The sequence below is a fragment of the Oreochromis niloticus genome, linkage group LG5 (assembly GCF_001858045.2).
Source record: "Oreochromis niloticus isolate F11D_XX linkage group LG5, O_niloticus_UMD_NMBU, whole genome shotgun sequence".
Lineage (NCBI taxonomy): Eukaryota > Metazoa > Chordata > Actinopteri > Cichliformes > Cichlidae > Oreochromis > Oreochromis niloticus.
Window position 1 is genome coordinate 21,828,838 of NC_031970.2, and position 13,375 is coordinate 21,842,212.

Sequence of the window (13,375 nt, forward strand, 5' to 3'; positions counted from 1 at the left end):
ATTCAAGCCAATGCTCACTCAAACTCACTCAAGAACTACATCTCAGACTCTACCGGCTTAGTAAGCATGTTAAATATTAAAGTTCATGACAGCAAAGTTAGAAAAAGACTGAACAAGTATGGCTTATTTGAAAGGGTTCTCACAATTAAGTCTTTTCTCTCTAAAAAGTTGCACCTGAGAAAACAAGACTTCTGGAACAGTGTTCTTTAGATAAACAAGAGCAAAGTGGAGATGTTTTGGTCATATTGCACAGCACCATGTTTGGTGAAAACCAAGCACAGCGTTTCAGTATAAACACAGTGGTGGAGGGCACCTTGCAGTCATTGTGTTCACAATAAACTCCTCTGATTGCTAAAGCTTGACTGAAATTAGGACAACAAACCCAAGCACAATGGAAAATCTAGACTGCTCAAAAAAGTCAAAGCAGCATTTTTTTAGTCAGACTAAAGCATCGAGTCAGGTAAATCTCTGAGATATTGATCTGGTCAGTTAAGTTGCAGAGGGCGTTGTTAATCAGTTTCAACTGCTTTGCGTTTCAGGGAATTAACAGGTGCAACAATGAGACAACCGGGGTCCTTTTTTGTCTCCTGGAACTTCCTTCCAGGAGACAGGAAGTTATTCTAGGAGAGCTGGACAGGGCTGAAGGTGGTCCTTAAACCATCAGCAGCCCCGTTATCTGCTCACTGCCATTAGATGGCAGGATGAAAATCTTGGACCTATTTTGAGACTGCGCCAGTGAACTCAACTTCCTGTAGGTCGATCATTTTCATTTCCATCACATGATGTGACAGCCTTTCATTCCTAACACTTTAGTTAGTTCATATCAGTAGAGATATCAGCATGATTTTTCCCCCAGTGAGATCTGATGCTTTCAAAGTGTTTCTTTAAGGTTTTGAGCAGTGTACAAAAAGGCCCAGGCGTGACTATGTTCCATGTGTGGTCAATAAACTGAATTACCTAATAGTTGTTAAACTCCTTCACAAGACGGACAAGATTATACACTAGTAATGCAGGACTCATATTAACTTAGTTTGGTGGTATAAATATGCAAAGTTATTTGTAAAAGTGTCTAAAACCAGAGGCAGCTGTCTACTTGGTAATCTGACATACTCAACATGTTACAACTCCTACAGAACAGGCAAAAGCAATAAATGGACATTGATGGCAAATGTTTAAAGATTCAGTTCGTTTTTAATCCATTTTTTGCTTCATAACAACAGAGCTGTTCTTATTTAGATGAACAGAAAAGCCACGTGACCACTCCTCTGCATCTGTAGAGAAAAAGCTTGAGCGTGATGATACAAAATTACATTAGCAGTATCACTAGTGATGTGCATTTCCAAATGTGCAAACTCCAAGACACTGATCTTTGCAAACTCTTCTATCACATGACAAGAAGAATATTGAAAATCCAAGATTCTTTTCACGCTGAGGAAACATTACTAAGGAAGAAAACCGAACCAAATCAGTCCATTTCAACTGTAACAGGGAGCCCAATTTCAATGTCCCTCGACTCCGAGTTCTGCAGCTCCCTGCGGATCTCTGCAGAGATCTGTGGGTGTGTTTGTATCTTGAGCAGCTCCAGCAGTGCTTCCTTCTGTTCAGACCCCAGGTCAGCCTTGTAGCGCTGAGCCAAGGTGAGTAAACTCTGATGCCACAGCACAGGAAGCTCGCGTTTTTCACTGCGGAAGGACAGGAAGTGGGCCACCAAGGCATCCAGAACACGGAAAGGCAGGGCGTACTTCTTGTCGAGCAGGAGGCGCAGGAAAATGCTGTTGGCACCATTATACTCCGTCTCTGCCAACTTAAGCATTGCAGCGCTGAAAGACAAGAAAGACTGCTTGTTAGATAACCTTGAACTCGGTGTTAACGTGCCTGCAGTGCACGGAATGAACCGTTCAAGGACAGCTGGTTAATACTTCACATGAGCAAATGCTGACATCTGTCTGCCAGCGTATGTCAGTGAGGAAGCCTCACCTGGAGTGCAGCACGGGAATTGAGCACTTCGTGAGGATACTCCCGATGATGATGGCTTCCCTGAGAGTGCATGTCCCGGATTCACAGAGAGGAATCAGGATACCTGTGTGAAGGTGGAGGAAAGAACTGTTAAATGAGTGTTCCAGAAATAGACAGAAATAAAAAAAGATAAAAAATTAAGGATCAAACTGTAAGGTTTTTTAAACATTTTCAATTAATTATAGTATTATGCCATTATACACTCTAATGGAACACTCAATTCTATGATGTTCCATTCTATACCATGACGTGGCGTTCTGTGATTCTATTCTATGATTACAGCGTTCTGCTCTATGACACACCACTCTATACTATGGGGTTCTCTTCTGTACTATGGCAAGTCATCTGTGACTTAAAACAGACTTGCAATAGAAATGCATTTAGTAGCAGTGTACGAACAAAAACTCTGACAACATTAAACACGTGCAGCGCCCAGTTTAAACAAAAACACTGATAACGGCAACAGTGGCAAAGGTTAACGTGGAGCCGGAGTGTGTTTACACACCGTGAAGAGCAAAGAGGCGGAGCTATTACTGAGATGGTGTGCTCAGGTTAAGTAAATGAAAACACTTCTCTTACGTCCAAAACAGCAGCGCTGTTCCTGTAATCACCATTAAAACCTTTACTGATAAAACACTGTCGAAAGCCTTCCAAGAACACAGAGTAAAGGTAAATGTTTAATGTCTTAGTTTAAATTGAATATACACCTTATTTTATTTGTCTTTAACTGTACTTCAGTTTATTTATGTTTTTGCATTTAAAAAAAGTTTTCTTAAAAAAAATGTTTTAAATATAACATCTTGTTGTATGCAGTTAAACTTTAAAACACTAGAATTTCTAAAATGGAACCCAATGAGCAGTTCAATTTGACTGACTTGTGTTTGATCATTTTTGAATATTTATTATTACTCATTAATAAGACAAAAGTATTTCTTATCCTAGTAATCAATAGGATGCACATTTTCATTATTTGATTACTAAAACAATCGATAGCTGCAGCACTAGTCTATTGTATGATGTTCCATTTTAAGACATTCCATTCTATGCCACAACATTCTATACTGCGCCATTGCAGTCTATGGCGTTCAATTCTATACTATGGCACTCCGTTTGGTGACACCGTTCTGTACTATTTTACATTCTATACTATGGTGTTCCACTCTATATTATGATGTTCTATTATATAGTGTTCCATTCTACACTACGGCATCCCATTCTATGGTTATAGCATTCCATTCTATCGCTTCCCATTCTATGACACCCCACCGTATAATATCACTTTCCATTCTATACACACCATTCTATGCTATGGTGTACCATTCTACAACACTCCATTCTACAACACTCCATTCTATACTATGGTGTTCCACTGTATAATAAAATAAGATAAGATAAGATAACCTTTATTAGTCCCACACGTGGGAAATTTGTTTTGTCACAGCAGGAAGTGGACAGTGCAAAAGTTATGAAGCAAAAATTAGAATACAATAAGAATAAATACAGTACACAACTGTACAGAATAGAATAAAATAAAATACTATATACAGTAGAATGTTCCATTCTATACTATAGTGGTCCATTCTATGACATTCCATTCTATACCAAAGCATTCCACTCTATATCACCCCATCATATACTACAGCATTCATTCTATGATGTTCAATATGCCATACAGATGCTGACGGTCACTGTCAATGTCTATGCAAAGTTTCATTAAAATTGCTCCACTCGTCTAGGAGTAGATAGGATCCTACATACATACATACATACATACATATGCTATAATCATTATAACATGGTTATTATTACTGTTATTTTTCTTTGGGGTGCATGTGCTCATGAAATCCAAATTGAGGTGATTCTACACAAGTTTGCCCGCTGCTTAATTATGTTAAAAATAATATTTGAAGCTTTTTAACACATTATTCTAGCGTCTTCAAATTCTCCACTAAATTTATGAGTCAATATTTAGCATGCTTCTGATCACTTCTCACTCTCCCACTCTATCTCATGCTCCTTGGGTTATAAAATACATCTTTGTAAGCAACACTGCCACACAGTGGTGACATCTCACATTACCTTTTTGCCAGAATATAGGTCACAGGATGTTTGGGGAAAATAGTCCCACTGAACTGGGACAATTTGTGAACACAAGACTGACAAGATTAAAGAAAAAATCATCCTCAACAATCAGTTGTGGATGTATGAAAGACAGTTTGACCCAATTAGATTTGAGTGTGTTAATTACTTTCCTACCAGAACCAATGGTGCTATTTACCCTGTGGACACTGTCTAATCCTCCGACAGGGTCTTCAGAATAATATTTCTAAATTTAGTGCTGAAATTGGAAATCTGAGATGTCCCAGAAAGCTTGTTTTCTGCAATGCAACAAGCTGCCAAATCCTCTCATTTACTGTACCCACTTCTTTTCCAAGGGTTACATGCAACTGGATCTAAGCCCACCGTTCGATGGACGTTTAATCAAACAATAACAGAGGTTACTGTTTACAGGCCTGAGAGACACACAGCTGTGGCCTGTAGGGGTTCTTGGAGTAGTTCATGGTGGATTTCAAAGTCTTTGTTGGATCACTGTCCAGTTGTATACCCCAATCTCATTTCAGTTTCCCTGTCGTGACTGAATCCATCATTTTTGCATGCAAAATTTGCCAAAGGTTAGTGAAATCTATTCCTCCCAGCTTACAAAGATGCTGCCAATGACAAGATCTCTTCTGTGCGTCAACAAAGGAAAACAGTACAATCACACCAATCAGTTAAAGCTTCAAGCAGCTGCTCGGCAGTCATGTGGGTGTTTTGCTTTCTGCTCAGCATATGTGCAAATTTATGGAGATGTTCTCTTCCAGGACTTGTCCTGACTTCACAGATGCCCTTTACTTTGAATTCTTAAGGATATTTCAGAAAGTGAAAACTGAAACTTGGAAGTTCTTTGACATTTTACAAATTCTTCATCCCTACATAGTTAATGCAACACATTTGTTAAAATGCTCAGCAACCCAAGTAAGGAAATCCTTGTTGTGTTTTCAGAGGGAAAAACATTTCATGACTCATCCAAGTGACTTAGTCAGTCTCAGCCGACTGTAGGCATCTCCAGCACCACTGCATAACAATGAGCCACAATATCAGTTTCATTATAACTGATGTGCAGATTGTCATCACCATTAATTAAAGGCCATGGGTCCTATTCATGGGGAATTGAGGAATGGCTGCAATCACAGCACTGTAACAAAAGGAAAGATGTACTTTTATGGCCTCTCCTTCTCTTTTCATGTGAATACTGTTTATGAACATGTGTGTGTCATATGAACACACAGCATTTTGAAAATATGCATTTCAGTGTTTCAGCTGAGACACATGTGGCTCACCAGTGGTTTTCCCTTAGACAAAACCTACTGGTTAAACCCCTTGAATTAAAGCTGAAAGTCTCCAGTGTTTGATTTAGGATCTCACTGTAGTGGTGCAAGTGTCCAAATACTTATACTAACTGTGCAGGCTGACCATACTCTGTATGATGCTGGCCATTGCAAAGCTACAGTCTGTTTCTAAGTGCATACTGTTCATTAGATCACCTAAGAGTATGCAGTTAACGCTCCATATTCAAATCATTCCTGCTCATGAAACTGAAATTGCTGTTAGAAACACTTTTGCTTTGACACTATACTCACATTTAAGATCCATGAGGAACGCCTCAAAGTAAATCTGAAAGTAAAACTTGGGATTTTTGTATGGAGACGAATCACATCTCTTTTCTGCTAGTCAAAGGATCTTTGTACAATCTAAGATTTTGTGTTATATGCATGATTCCCCCTTTACCTTGAAGCCTCTTTTTTTCCCTGCCCATCACAGTTCTTTTTGCTCAAAATATTATCTTGTATGAAAGGTTGGGATGGTCCACTTTATTTATAAGACATTAGAAATGGTCCAATTAGTTCTGCTTGTTTGTTACATTTAAATATAACACCTAGAATGTACAGTAACATTACATTTACATCTTATTCATTGTGAACCTGGAAATAAATGTATTTAAATCCTTTAGTTTGAAAAGACATGACTCTATATTACTATGATTACTATATTTCAGTAATCACTTCCACACACACACTTTTACTCAGTTCTGTCAGTCTGTTCTCAATCTTAAGTATTTATTATAATCCTCAGTCTCACCTTTAAACCATGCTCCCGGTTTGAACAGGGCCTTCTTCAGGGCGCTGTAGAGGTGAAAGTTGAGTCGCTTGTATTCTGCAATATCATCCCGTACTCGAGGTAGCAGCACTAAGTTGTAAAACCTCTGGGCCATTCGCTCTTTCAGATTGGACGAGAATATCCTTTAAAAAGAACAAGGAAAAATACTTCATTATATCACTTAAGAGAACTTGCGGAAAATTGATCATCACAAAGCGCATCAGCTCAAAGTTTACCTCGTCGCCTGGTACATAGCAGCTGCGGACCAGGAGTCGGGGTCAGTCAAATACAAAACCTGCTCCCAGTTTGAAAGCGCCGGTATTATTTTAAAAGCCTTTGGCAGTTTGCCGCTGCGGTATTTCAACAGAACCTGAGGCAGAAGAAGAGAAAGGACAACTTTAAACACGTCTCCATTAACAAAAACACACCTGCTATACAAGCAGTGTCTACAAACTCCCCCTCTGCTCGATATGATATGCATGACTAACCAGGCCAGTGGGCTTCTCCACTTACTGTGTCCATTTTCCTTTAGTTCGTCTCCCAATTAGTTCACGTGTGGTGGGCTTGAAGTAAACTTACCTTACCGACACCTCTGTACACTTCTGTTATTCTTGGGTCCAGCTGTGGCATCGGACACCCAGAAACCTCTGACATCACCGTGCCCACCTCTGTCTGCTTCTCTGTGATCTTCTCCATAATGATGTCAGCTAACGTCCGTCTGCAAGAGCCACAAAGAAACGAGCTAGTGGTTTGCCGACCAATCCAAATATCGATACCAGTGCTGGTATTGGTATCAGATCAATACCAGCACAATATGATCGATAATTTGTTTCTATCCTCCATGTTCATTATGTAGCCGACTGAATTATGTTGGATAAGTTATGTTTTGGAAATGAAAAACTATGCTTCAAACATGCACTATGAACCTTGTTGTGTTGATTGCAACAAGAGAACTGGATCCAAAAACCCACATTAACATTACAGCTCTAAAAAACAAAAAAATAATAAACAAGTTTCAAATTAAATGAAAAGTTAAAAAGATGTGCTTTGGTGTTTTAACTAATTATTATGGAAAGAAGAAACCAGTGATTTAACGGTCATTAAAATATATTTAGAATTTGCAAATTGATGGCGACTCCTTTATAGGTTAAAAGTGCTGGTATTGGCTCGATACTAGGGCGATATGGCCTAAAATCCATATATAACAATATATATCGCGATATATTCTTTTCTTCCGTATTTTCGCACTATAAAGGCGAACTTAAAATCCTTTAATTTTCTCAAAAATCGACAGTGCGCCTTATAATCCGGTGTGTCTTATGTATGAATTCTGGTTGTGCTTACTGACCTCAAACCTATTTTATGTGGAACACGGCGCTCAAAAATCTGTCAAAAATGTTTTAGTACGATTTTGGTAAGCTACGAAGCCGCACCGCTTGATGGATTTTCGGAGCATTACAGCTGCCGCAGTCAGGAGCCTGGCGGAGTAATCTGGGTCCAAAACTCCGTCTGCTTCAGGTCCCAAAGCCAAATGAACGCTGCGACATCACTGAGCATTAAAAACTGTCTAAATTCTTTCATCTTTAATAAAATGATCAGCGTTGCTTCTTTACCAGGTGTAACAATTAAGTTTAACATCCAGGCATCCATGAAAACCGAGCAGAGTTAGGAGTTAGGAAGGAAGGAAGCTCGCTAGTTTCCACCTAAACATGATATAGCATGTTCTGACAGAGAGGTTTCTGAAAAAATTCAAACGTACAGCTCTGCTATCACTTCCAACATAAGCGAAGACAGAAAACTAAACAGCAGTGACTTTTGTAGGGTTACTGAAGCATAATGATGTGCTACATGATCGCTAGCAACACAGCTATGTTAGCATAACATAAACAGTGAAGCTGGAGGATGAACGCCAACTTTTTTCCACTCGATAAAAGTTAACGTGAGGGTCTGACGGTTAGGGACAAATGCATGGCAGGATGCTGTAAATGGACCAAACTTCAGTCAGGACAACAACTGAGATAATCCATCCACAATACGAGGTTAGTTATTAGTATACTGCAACAACATGGGTATAGAGCAACTGCGAGAGAATTCAACATTAATGAATCAATGGTACGGAAGTGGAGGAAGGGCAGTTTTTGCCTTTCCTCATATTCCAAAACGTGCTTCATTTCTTCGCTATTACTGTCGCCCAATTTGCAGATGACATTGCTTGCAGCCGCTGCGATGCTTTCGACCAAAACAGGCGCAGCTTGATGAAACCATCAACATGCGCTATCGCTGCAGAGCGGTATAGTCAAAATCTCTACCGTTGGCCAAATTCATATCGTTTCTACCGTATACCGTTTATACCGCCCACCCCTACCCGATACCAAACTTTCCACTATTGCACAGCATTAATACAAACACAAAGCCAAGGATTTGCTGAGCTCGCAGCGCCTGAAGTTAAAGCGACGGTGTAGCTCACCTCACTGGTGGGTTTTTGTTCATGAACATCTCGATGGCCTTCTCATCTTCAGCGTCAACAACGATTTCTGTGTCGTACTCAACATCTGCAGGATCTGCTGCTCCCAGCGCCGGCCATTCTTCATCCGAGTCAGCATCCTGAGAGTCAGGCCCTAAAATAAGATTACAAGACGGAGATGGCTCATTAGAAGATCACACTGAAATGTTTTAGGTATAAATATTTTAGTTAAGTAAGGTTTCTTGATAAAGACAATCACAAGGAAAGATTTTACACTGTAACATGGATTCAACATGTGTTGCACTACTATGTATTTGTGTGAAAAACTCCTGGGTCATTTAACAATAGGAGGACAATTCAGGCTTTAAAAATATCTTATTATTTTATAATATAATATGTGTTTAAGAAAAAAATAAATATTAAATATGTCCAGATCAGGGATTAAAGATAAACTTTTTATGATATTTTAGTTTCTGTACGCATCTCTGCAGCCAATACTTCAGAACCCGAAAAAGTAGATTAAAAAATATTGTTTAATAAATTCTTGAGCATCTTTCACACTTGATAACAGATAACACTCAATTTTTATTCATTTAAGCAACTTTCAAAACCTACCAAATTTTCAATATGTACTTTTTTTTGGTAATTTCAGTATTCATATTTATATCTGTGCTCAAATAACACTATTCATGTAATAATTAAAGCAGTTACAAAGGCAGCAGATTAACAGATCAAACCCTTGTGAGCTAATAAAAACATTTATGACAATTTTATTAAAAATGATATGATCAGGGCTAAAAAAAAATTAGTAGTGTAACAGGGTTGCACATGATATAAGGGCTGAATGGATATATTACTTTTATTTATAGATTATGACATACCTGCTACAAATAAATATCCAGGACCAGAGAAATGCTATTTAATGATATTTTATGTTTTAAAGTGTGCTTGTGAGAGTGTATTTTATATGTATAGTAACAAGGCTGCAAGTCAGAGCTAGTATTAGTTTTTTCTCATGAAAAGATCTGTGCTGTGGAATGTTGTTGATTATGAAAGTTAAGGACAAATATAGGTATATAAACAAAAGAAGAAAACTTTTTAATTGATTTGTCTCCTTTTGATGACCAAAAGCGTAAGTAGAAAACATCAAACTACGTTGATTACAGCTACCTAATCTAGTCAGAAAACATTGAACAAATGCGATGTGTGTCAAAGCCAACTGACTTTTGATCTCCCCATGGTGTTAGCACTTCACTCGCCAGACTCCATTCAAATATCTGCCAATTTAAGGATAACTACAACACCAATCCAACATTACCGAGAACAGTGACTGGTGCTTTCTTCTTCTCTGGTGCCAGCCCATATTCGGTCTGAAGTTCCTCTTGTTGAATGCGGGCTTGTTGTAAGATTTTCCGTGACAACCGCTCGTCCACGTACTTGTCGTCGCTTTCTTCCCGGGTGTCTCTGATCTTAACCCGGCCTTTAGCTCGGACAATGTCCGCCTGCAGGATCTGGTCGGCCAGCGCCACCGGCGCGGCTCCGCTCTTCTCTCCTCCACCTTTGGACCGTTTGACTTTCGGCATCGCTGCGGTTTTACTTCAGCTGTGACCACAGTGTGGATGTTTCCGTGGACATGTGCGAGCTACAGGACAGACTTTACCAAACACTGTAAACAGTCACTGCTTCAACACGTGCGCAGGTCCGGCAAGAAGGAAGTGACGCATCGCACTCACGTAACATCCAGCTTTCGGCGACCACTTCAGAAAAAAAGTACAGCAAAGTCAGTTGACTGTTTCATTGTGAAATGGTGTTAATATTCACCATTCTTTATTATAAATAATATTTTATTTTATTTTTATTTTTTCTGTTGTTTTCTTTTACTGTACCGGAAGGCGTTTTGTTTAACCCGGAAGTGCTCAAACACCGTACTACAAGTGAAGAGAGGCAAAACATCAATGGGTGTTACTTGGTAAGGTGGTTTTTAAACCTACGTTTGATTTTAAACGTTTTTTAACCACTAAATATTCAAACAGATTTGGCCCAGCCTCAACCACCCTGCGTGTTTTTTTCTCATTGATCCGCGGAGGCGTGGCTCTGTCTCATTCAGCAATGCTGGTAACGTTACACGGAACAAAGTGTATGCTGGTCCCTCAAGTCCTCTGCTTGCTGTGCCCCTCAGTGTGTGCCAGGTGCCCGTGGCGGAGGGGAAGAGCGTGCAGCAGACTGTGGACATGCTGCACAAAAAGCTGGAGCAGCTGGGCGCCGTGAAGCAAGGCAGCTTCTGCGTGGACTGCGAGACTTACCATGCCACGGGAAATTCCAGCAGTAATATTTTTTTATCTGTTTGTTTCTGAGCTTTAGAATTCAGATTTATAGATCACATTAATGCAGACGTATTGCACTCACCCATCAGGTTGACCTGATGTCCCTGTCTAGGTGGGGCTGCAGAGTATTTTATCCCCTTTTCGTGTGATTGTTTGCAAAGAAAAAAAGATTGCCGGTATTTGAACTGTTTTAAATGACTTATTGGCCTATAATCTCTCAAACAGATCTCTCATGAACGATACTGAGTCATTTTGAGTCAGAAAGAACATTTCTATCACAAAGCAGAACTTGTTTTTTTGCAAAGTGATTTTCATATTTCCCTTATTTATCCAGCTAAAAGTGTCACTGACATAAAAAAAAAAAAGTCTAGAGAGATCTGGCAAAGAGGGCAAGAGAAATTGTGACAAATATAACATCAAAATTCTATAAAGGACTAGATAAGCACTAGATAGATAGTAAGGACTAGATTGACTATAATATAGGCACAATAAAGGCAGGATAACATATAACATATAACCCCCCCCCAGAAATGTCACTTTTTTTGTCACGCGAGCTGTGGCTCAGCTGGTAGAGAGCGTCATAGATCCCCATCTCCTCCAGTCTGCATCCTGAAGTATCCATGGGCAAGATGCCGAACCCTAAGTTGCCCCTGATGCATCCATCTGTGGGTGTGTGTGTTTGTGTGTTAGAAAACACTTAGGCATAGACAAAAACACTGTATGAATGTGAGTGTGAGACTTGTAGTAGGAAGTGCTTTGAGTACTCAGCTACATTAAAACGAGCTATATAAGTACTGGTGTACTGGTTCAATTTCCAGTTTGATTGGCTGTAGTTAGGCCAAAACAGTAAGGCAGTCACTTTTATTGGGAATTTATGCTTCTGATGTGCACCTCCTTAGAAATGTTACTACGAGTTCCATCGACATACGGTTACTGTCCTCTTCAGTACCGCTGATTCCTCCTGTGCGTCTTTGGCTACTTTTCCGCCACAGTTTTTGAATTTATCTGTGGGAGAATAACAATTATCATCAGTATAAGTAATAGTTATATATCTATATGGCCAGAAGTCTTTTTCCTTCCTCTTTTAGCTGTTTCCTTTAGATGTCACCACAGATCATCTGCCTCTATCTCACCCTTGCAGCTTCTTCTGTCACACCAACCATCTACATGTCCTCCATCACTACATGCATAAATCTCTTCTGAGGTCTTCCTCTTTTCCTCCTGCCTGGCAGCTCCTCTGTCTTTAACATCCTTTGCCCAATATATCTACTATCCCTCACTGTACACGTCAAAACCTCAGGTGCAAATCTCAGCCTTGCCTCTCTAACTTTGTGGAACTTTCATTTCCTTCCTCATCTCACCTGACAGTTTTAAGTGTTGTCTGTCCGTTGTAGGTCAGCCCTCCAAGCTCCTGTATGTGATGCACAACTCCGAAACCCCCCTGAGCTGCTTGGCTCTGTTTGAAGGTGGACCCTGCCTAATAGCGGATGCAAATTTTGATGTCCTCATGGTGAAGCTGAAAAGTCACTTCCAGAATGCCAAGGGACACAAGGTGGAGTCTCGTGGTTCGAGGTATCGCTACTGCGACTTCTTGATAAAAGTTGGTACCGTGACGATGAGCTCCAGTGCCAGAGGGATATCAGTAGAGGTGCGTGTGTGTATATATATATATATGCTGTGATAAAGACGAGTCACGTCCTTCTGCTTTCTCTCCGTGAGGCGCTAACTCCTGGCTTGCTTCCTCAGGTGGAGTACTGCCCTTGTGTCGTTCCTGGGGACTGCTGGAACCTCATGAAGGAGTTTATGCAGTCCTTTCTCGGCCCCAGCGTCCCTGAACTGCCATCTGTGTTTGCTGCCAAGCCCGAGGGACTCTTTGCACCAGCAGACTGTGTTGACACCATGACTCAGTACCTGGAGTTGTTCAACAAACTGCGCAAGCTGCAAATCCCTGGAAGCAATGTGCGCTGAGTTTGCAACAAAGATATCTGTTTTTTTTCTCTCCATGTTTGTACAGATGTTGGTATATTCCTGGTCCTATGGATCAGCGTTAGTACCCAGGCATTTTTTATTTTTTTGAACGTCTGGGGTTTTATTATCATTGCAGAACTTCACGTTAGCGTTGGATGAAAGCATTTGCAATAAAGAGACACAGTGAAAACAAGTAGTCAGAGTCTCTGAGCGTTCATACTGCGATGCCCTTTTGATGGTGCACTTTTATCTGAGAGTAGAGACACGAAGTATTCATTGATTTCTTGCTAGTTTACACAGGGATGAACCAATTTATCAGCTGAACGCTGGCCCTGTTGACTGTCAACTGATCTGATGACGTTTATCGGTGAGAGAGGTCGATTTTTATCTGTTGCATCATCTAAGT

The 13,375-nt window shown here is 40.1% G+C and overlaps 2 protein-coding genes and 1 long non-coding RNA gene across 3 annotated transcripts; 1 reads left to right on the forward strand and 2 right to left on the reverse strand.

Annotated features, from left to right (window-relative positions):
* Positions 1-1,171: 1,171 nt before the first annotated feature.
* bysl (bystin-like) lies at positions 1,172-10,407 on the reverse strand. Its single transcript, XM_005469584.3, has 7 exons — positions 9,996-10,407; positions 8,681-8,831; positions 6,793-6,931; positions 6,450-6,583; positions 6,196-6,356; positions 1,978-2,080; positions 1,172-1,820 (listed from the first exon to the last, which is right to left on the reverse strand). The coding sequence occupies exons 1-7, from the start codon at positions 10,258-10,260 to the stop codon at positions 1,466-1,468; spliced, it is 1,308 nt and encodes a 435-aa protein (XP_005469641.1). The 5' UTR covers positions 10,261-10,407; the 3' UTR covers positions 1,172-1,465.
* A 76-nt stretch (positions 10,408-10,483) lies between these two features.
* Positions 10,484-13,165, forward strand: med20 (mediator complex subunit 20). The gene is made up of 4 exons (XM_003441438.5): positions 10,484-10,646; positions 10,857-11,002; positions 12,396-12,649; positions 12,748-13,165. Exons 1-4 carry the CDS (start codon positions 10,633-10,635, stop codon positions 12,967-12,969), a joined length of 636 nt encoding a protein of 211 aa, XP_003441486.1. The 5' UTR covers positions 10,484-10,632; the 3' UTR covers positions 12,970-13,165.
* Positions 11,034-12,504, reverse strand: LOC112846929 (uncharacterized). The gene is made up of 2 exons (XR_003220144.1): positions 12,363-12,504; positions 11,034-12,006 (listed from the first exon to the last, which is right to left on the reverse strand). It is a non-coding gene; the product is annotated as an uncharacterized LOC112846929 (long non-coding RNA).
* Positions 13,166-13,375: the final 210 nt, after the last annotated feature.

Coding starts and splice junctions, on each gene's coding strand:
- bysl (XM_005469584.3), bottom strand. CDS start 10,260: ATGCCGAAAGTCAAACGGTCCAAAGGTGGAGGAGAGAAGAGCGGAGCC. Junction 6,932..8,680: donor AACAAAAACCCACCAGTGAG/GTGAGCTACACC, acceptor TGGCTCTTGCAG/ACGGACGTTAGCTGACATCA. Junction 2,081..6,195: donor ACCGGGAGCATGGTTTAAAG/GTGAGACTGAGG, acceptor ACCTTCACACAG/GTATCCTGATTCCTCTCTGT.
- med20 (XM_003441438.5), top strand. Junction 11,003..12,395: donor TGCCACGGGAAATTCCAGCA/GTAATATTTTTT, acceptor TGTCCGTTGTAG/GTCAGCCCTCCAAGCTCCTG. Junction 12,650..12,747: donor CCAGAGGGATATCAGTAGAG/GTGCGTGTGTGT, acceptor TTGCTTCCTCAG/GTGGAGTACTGCCCTTGTGT.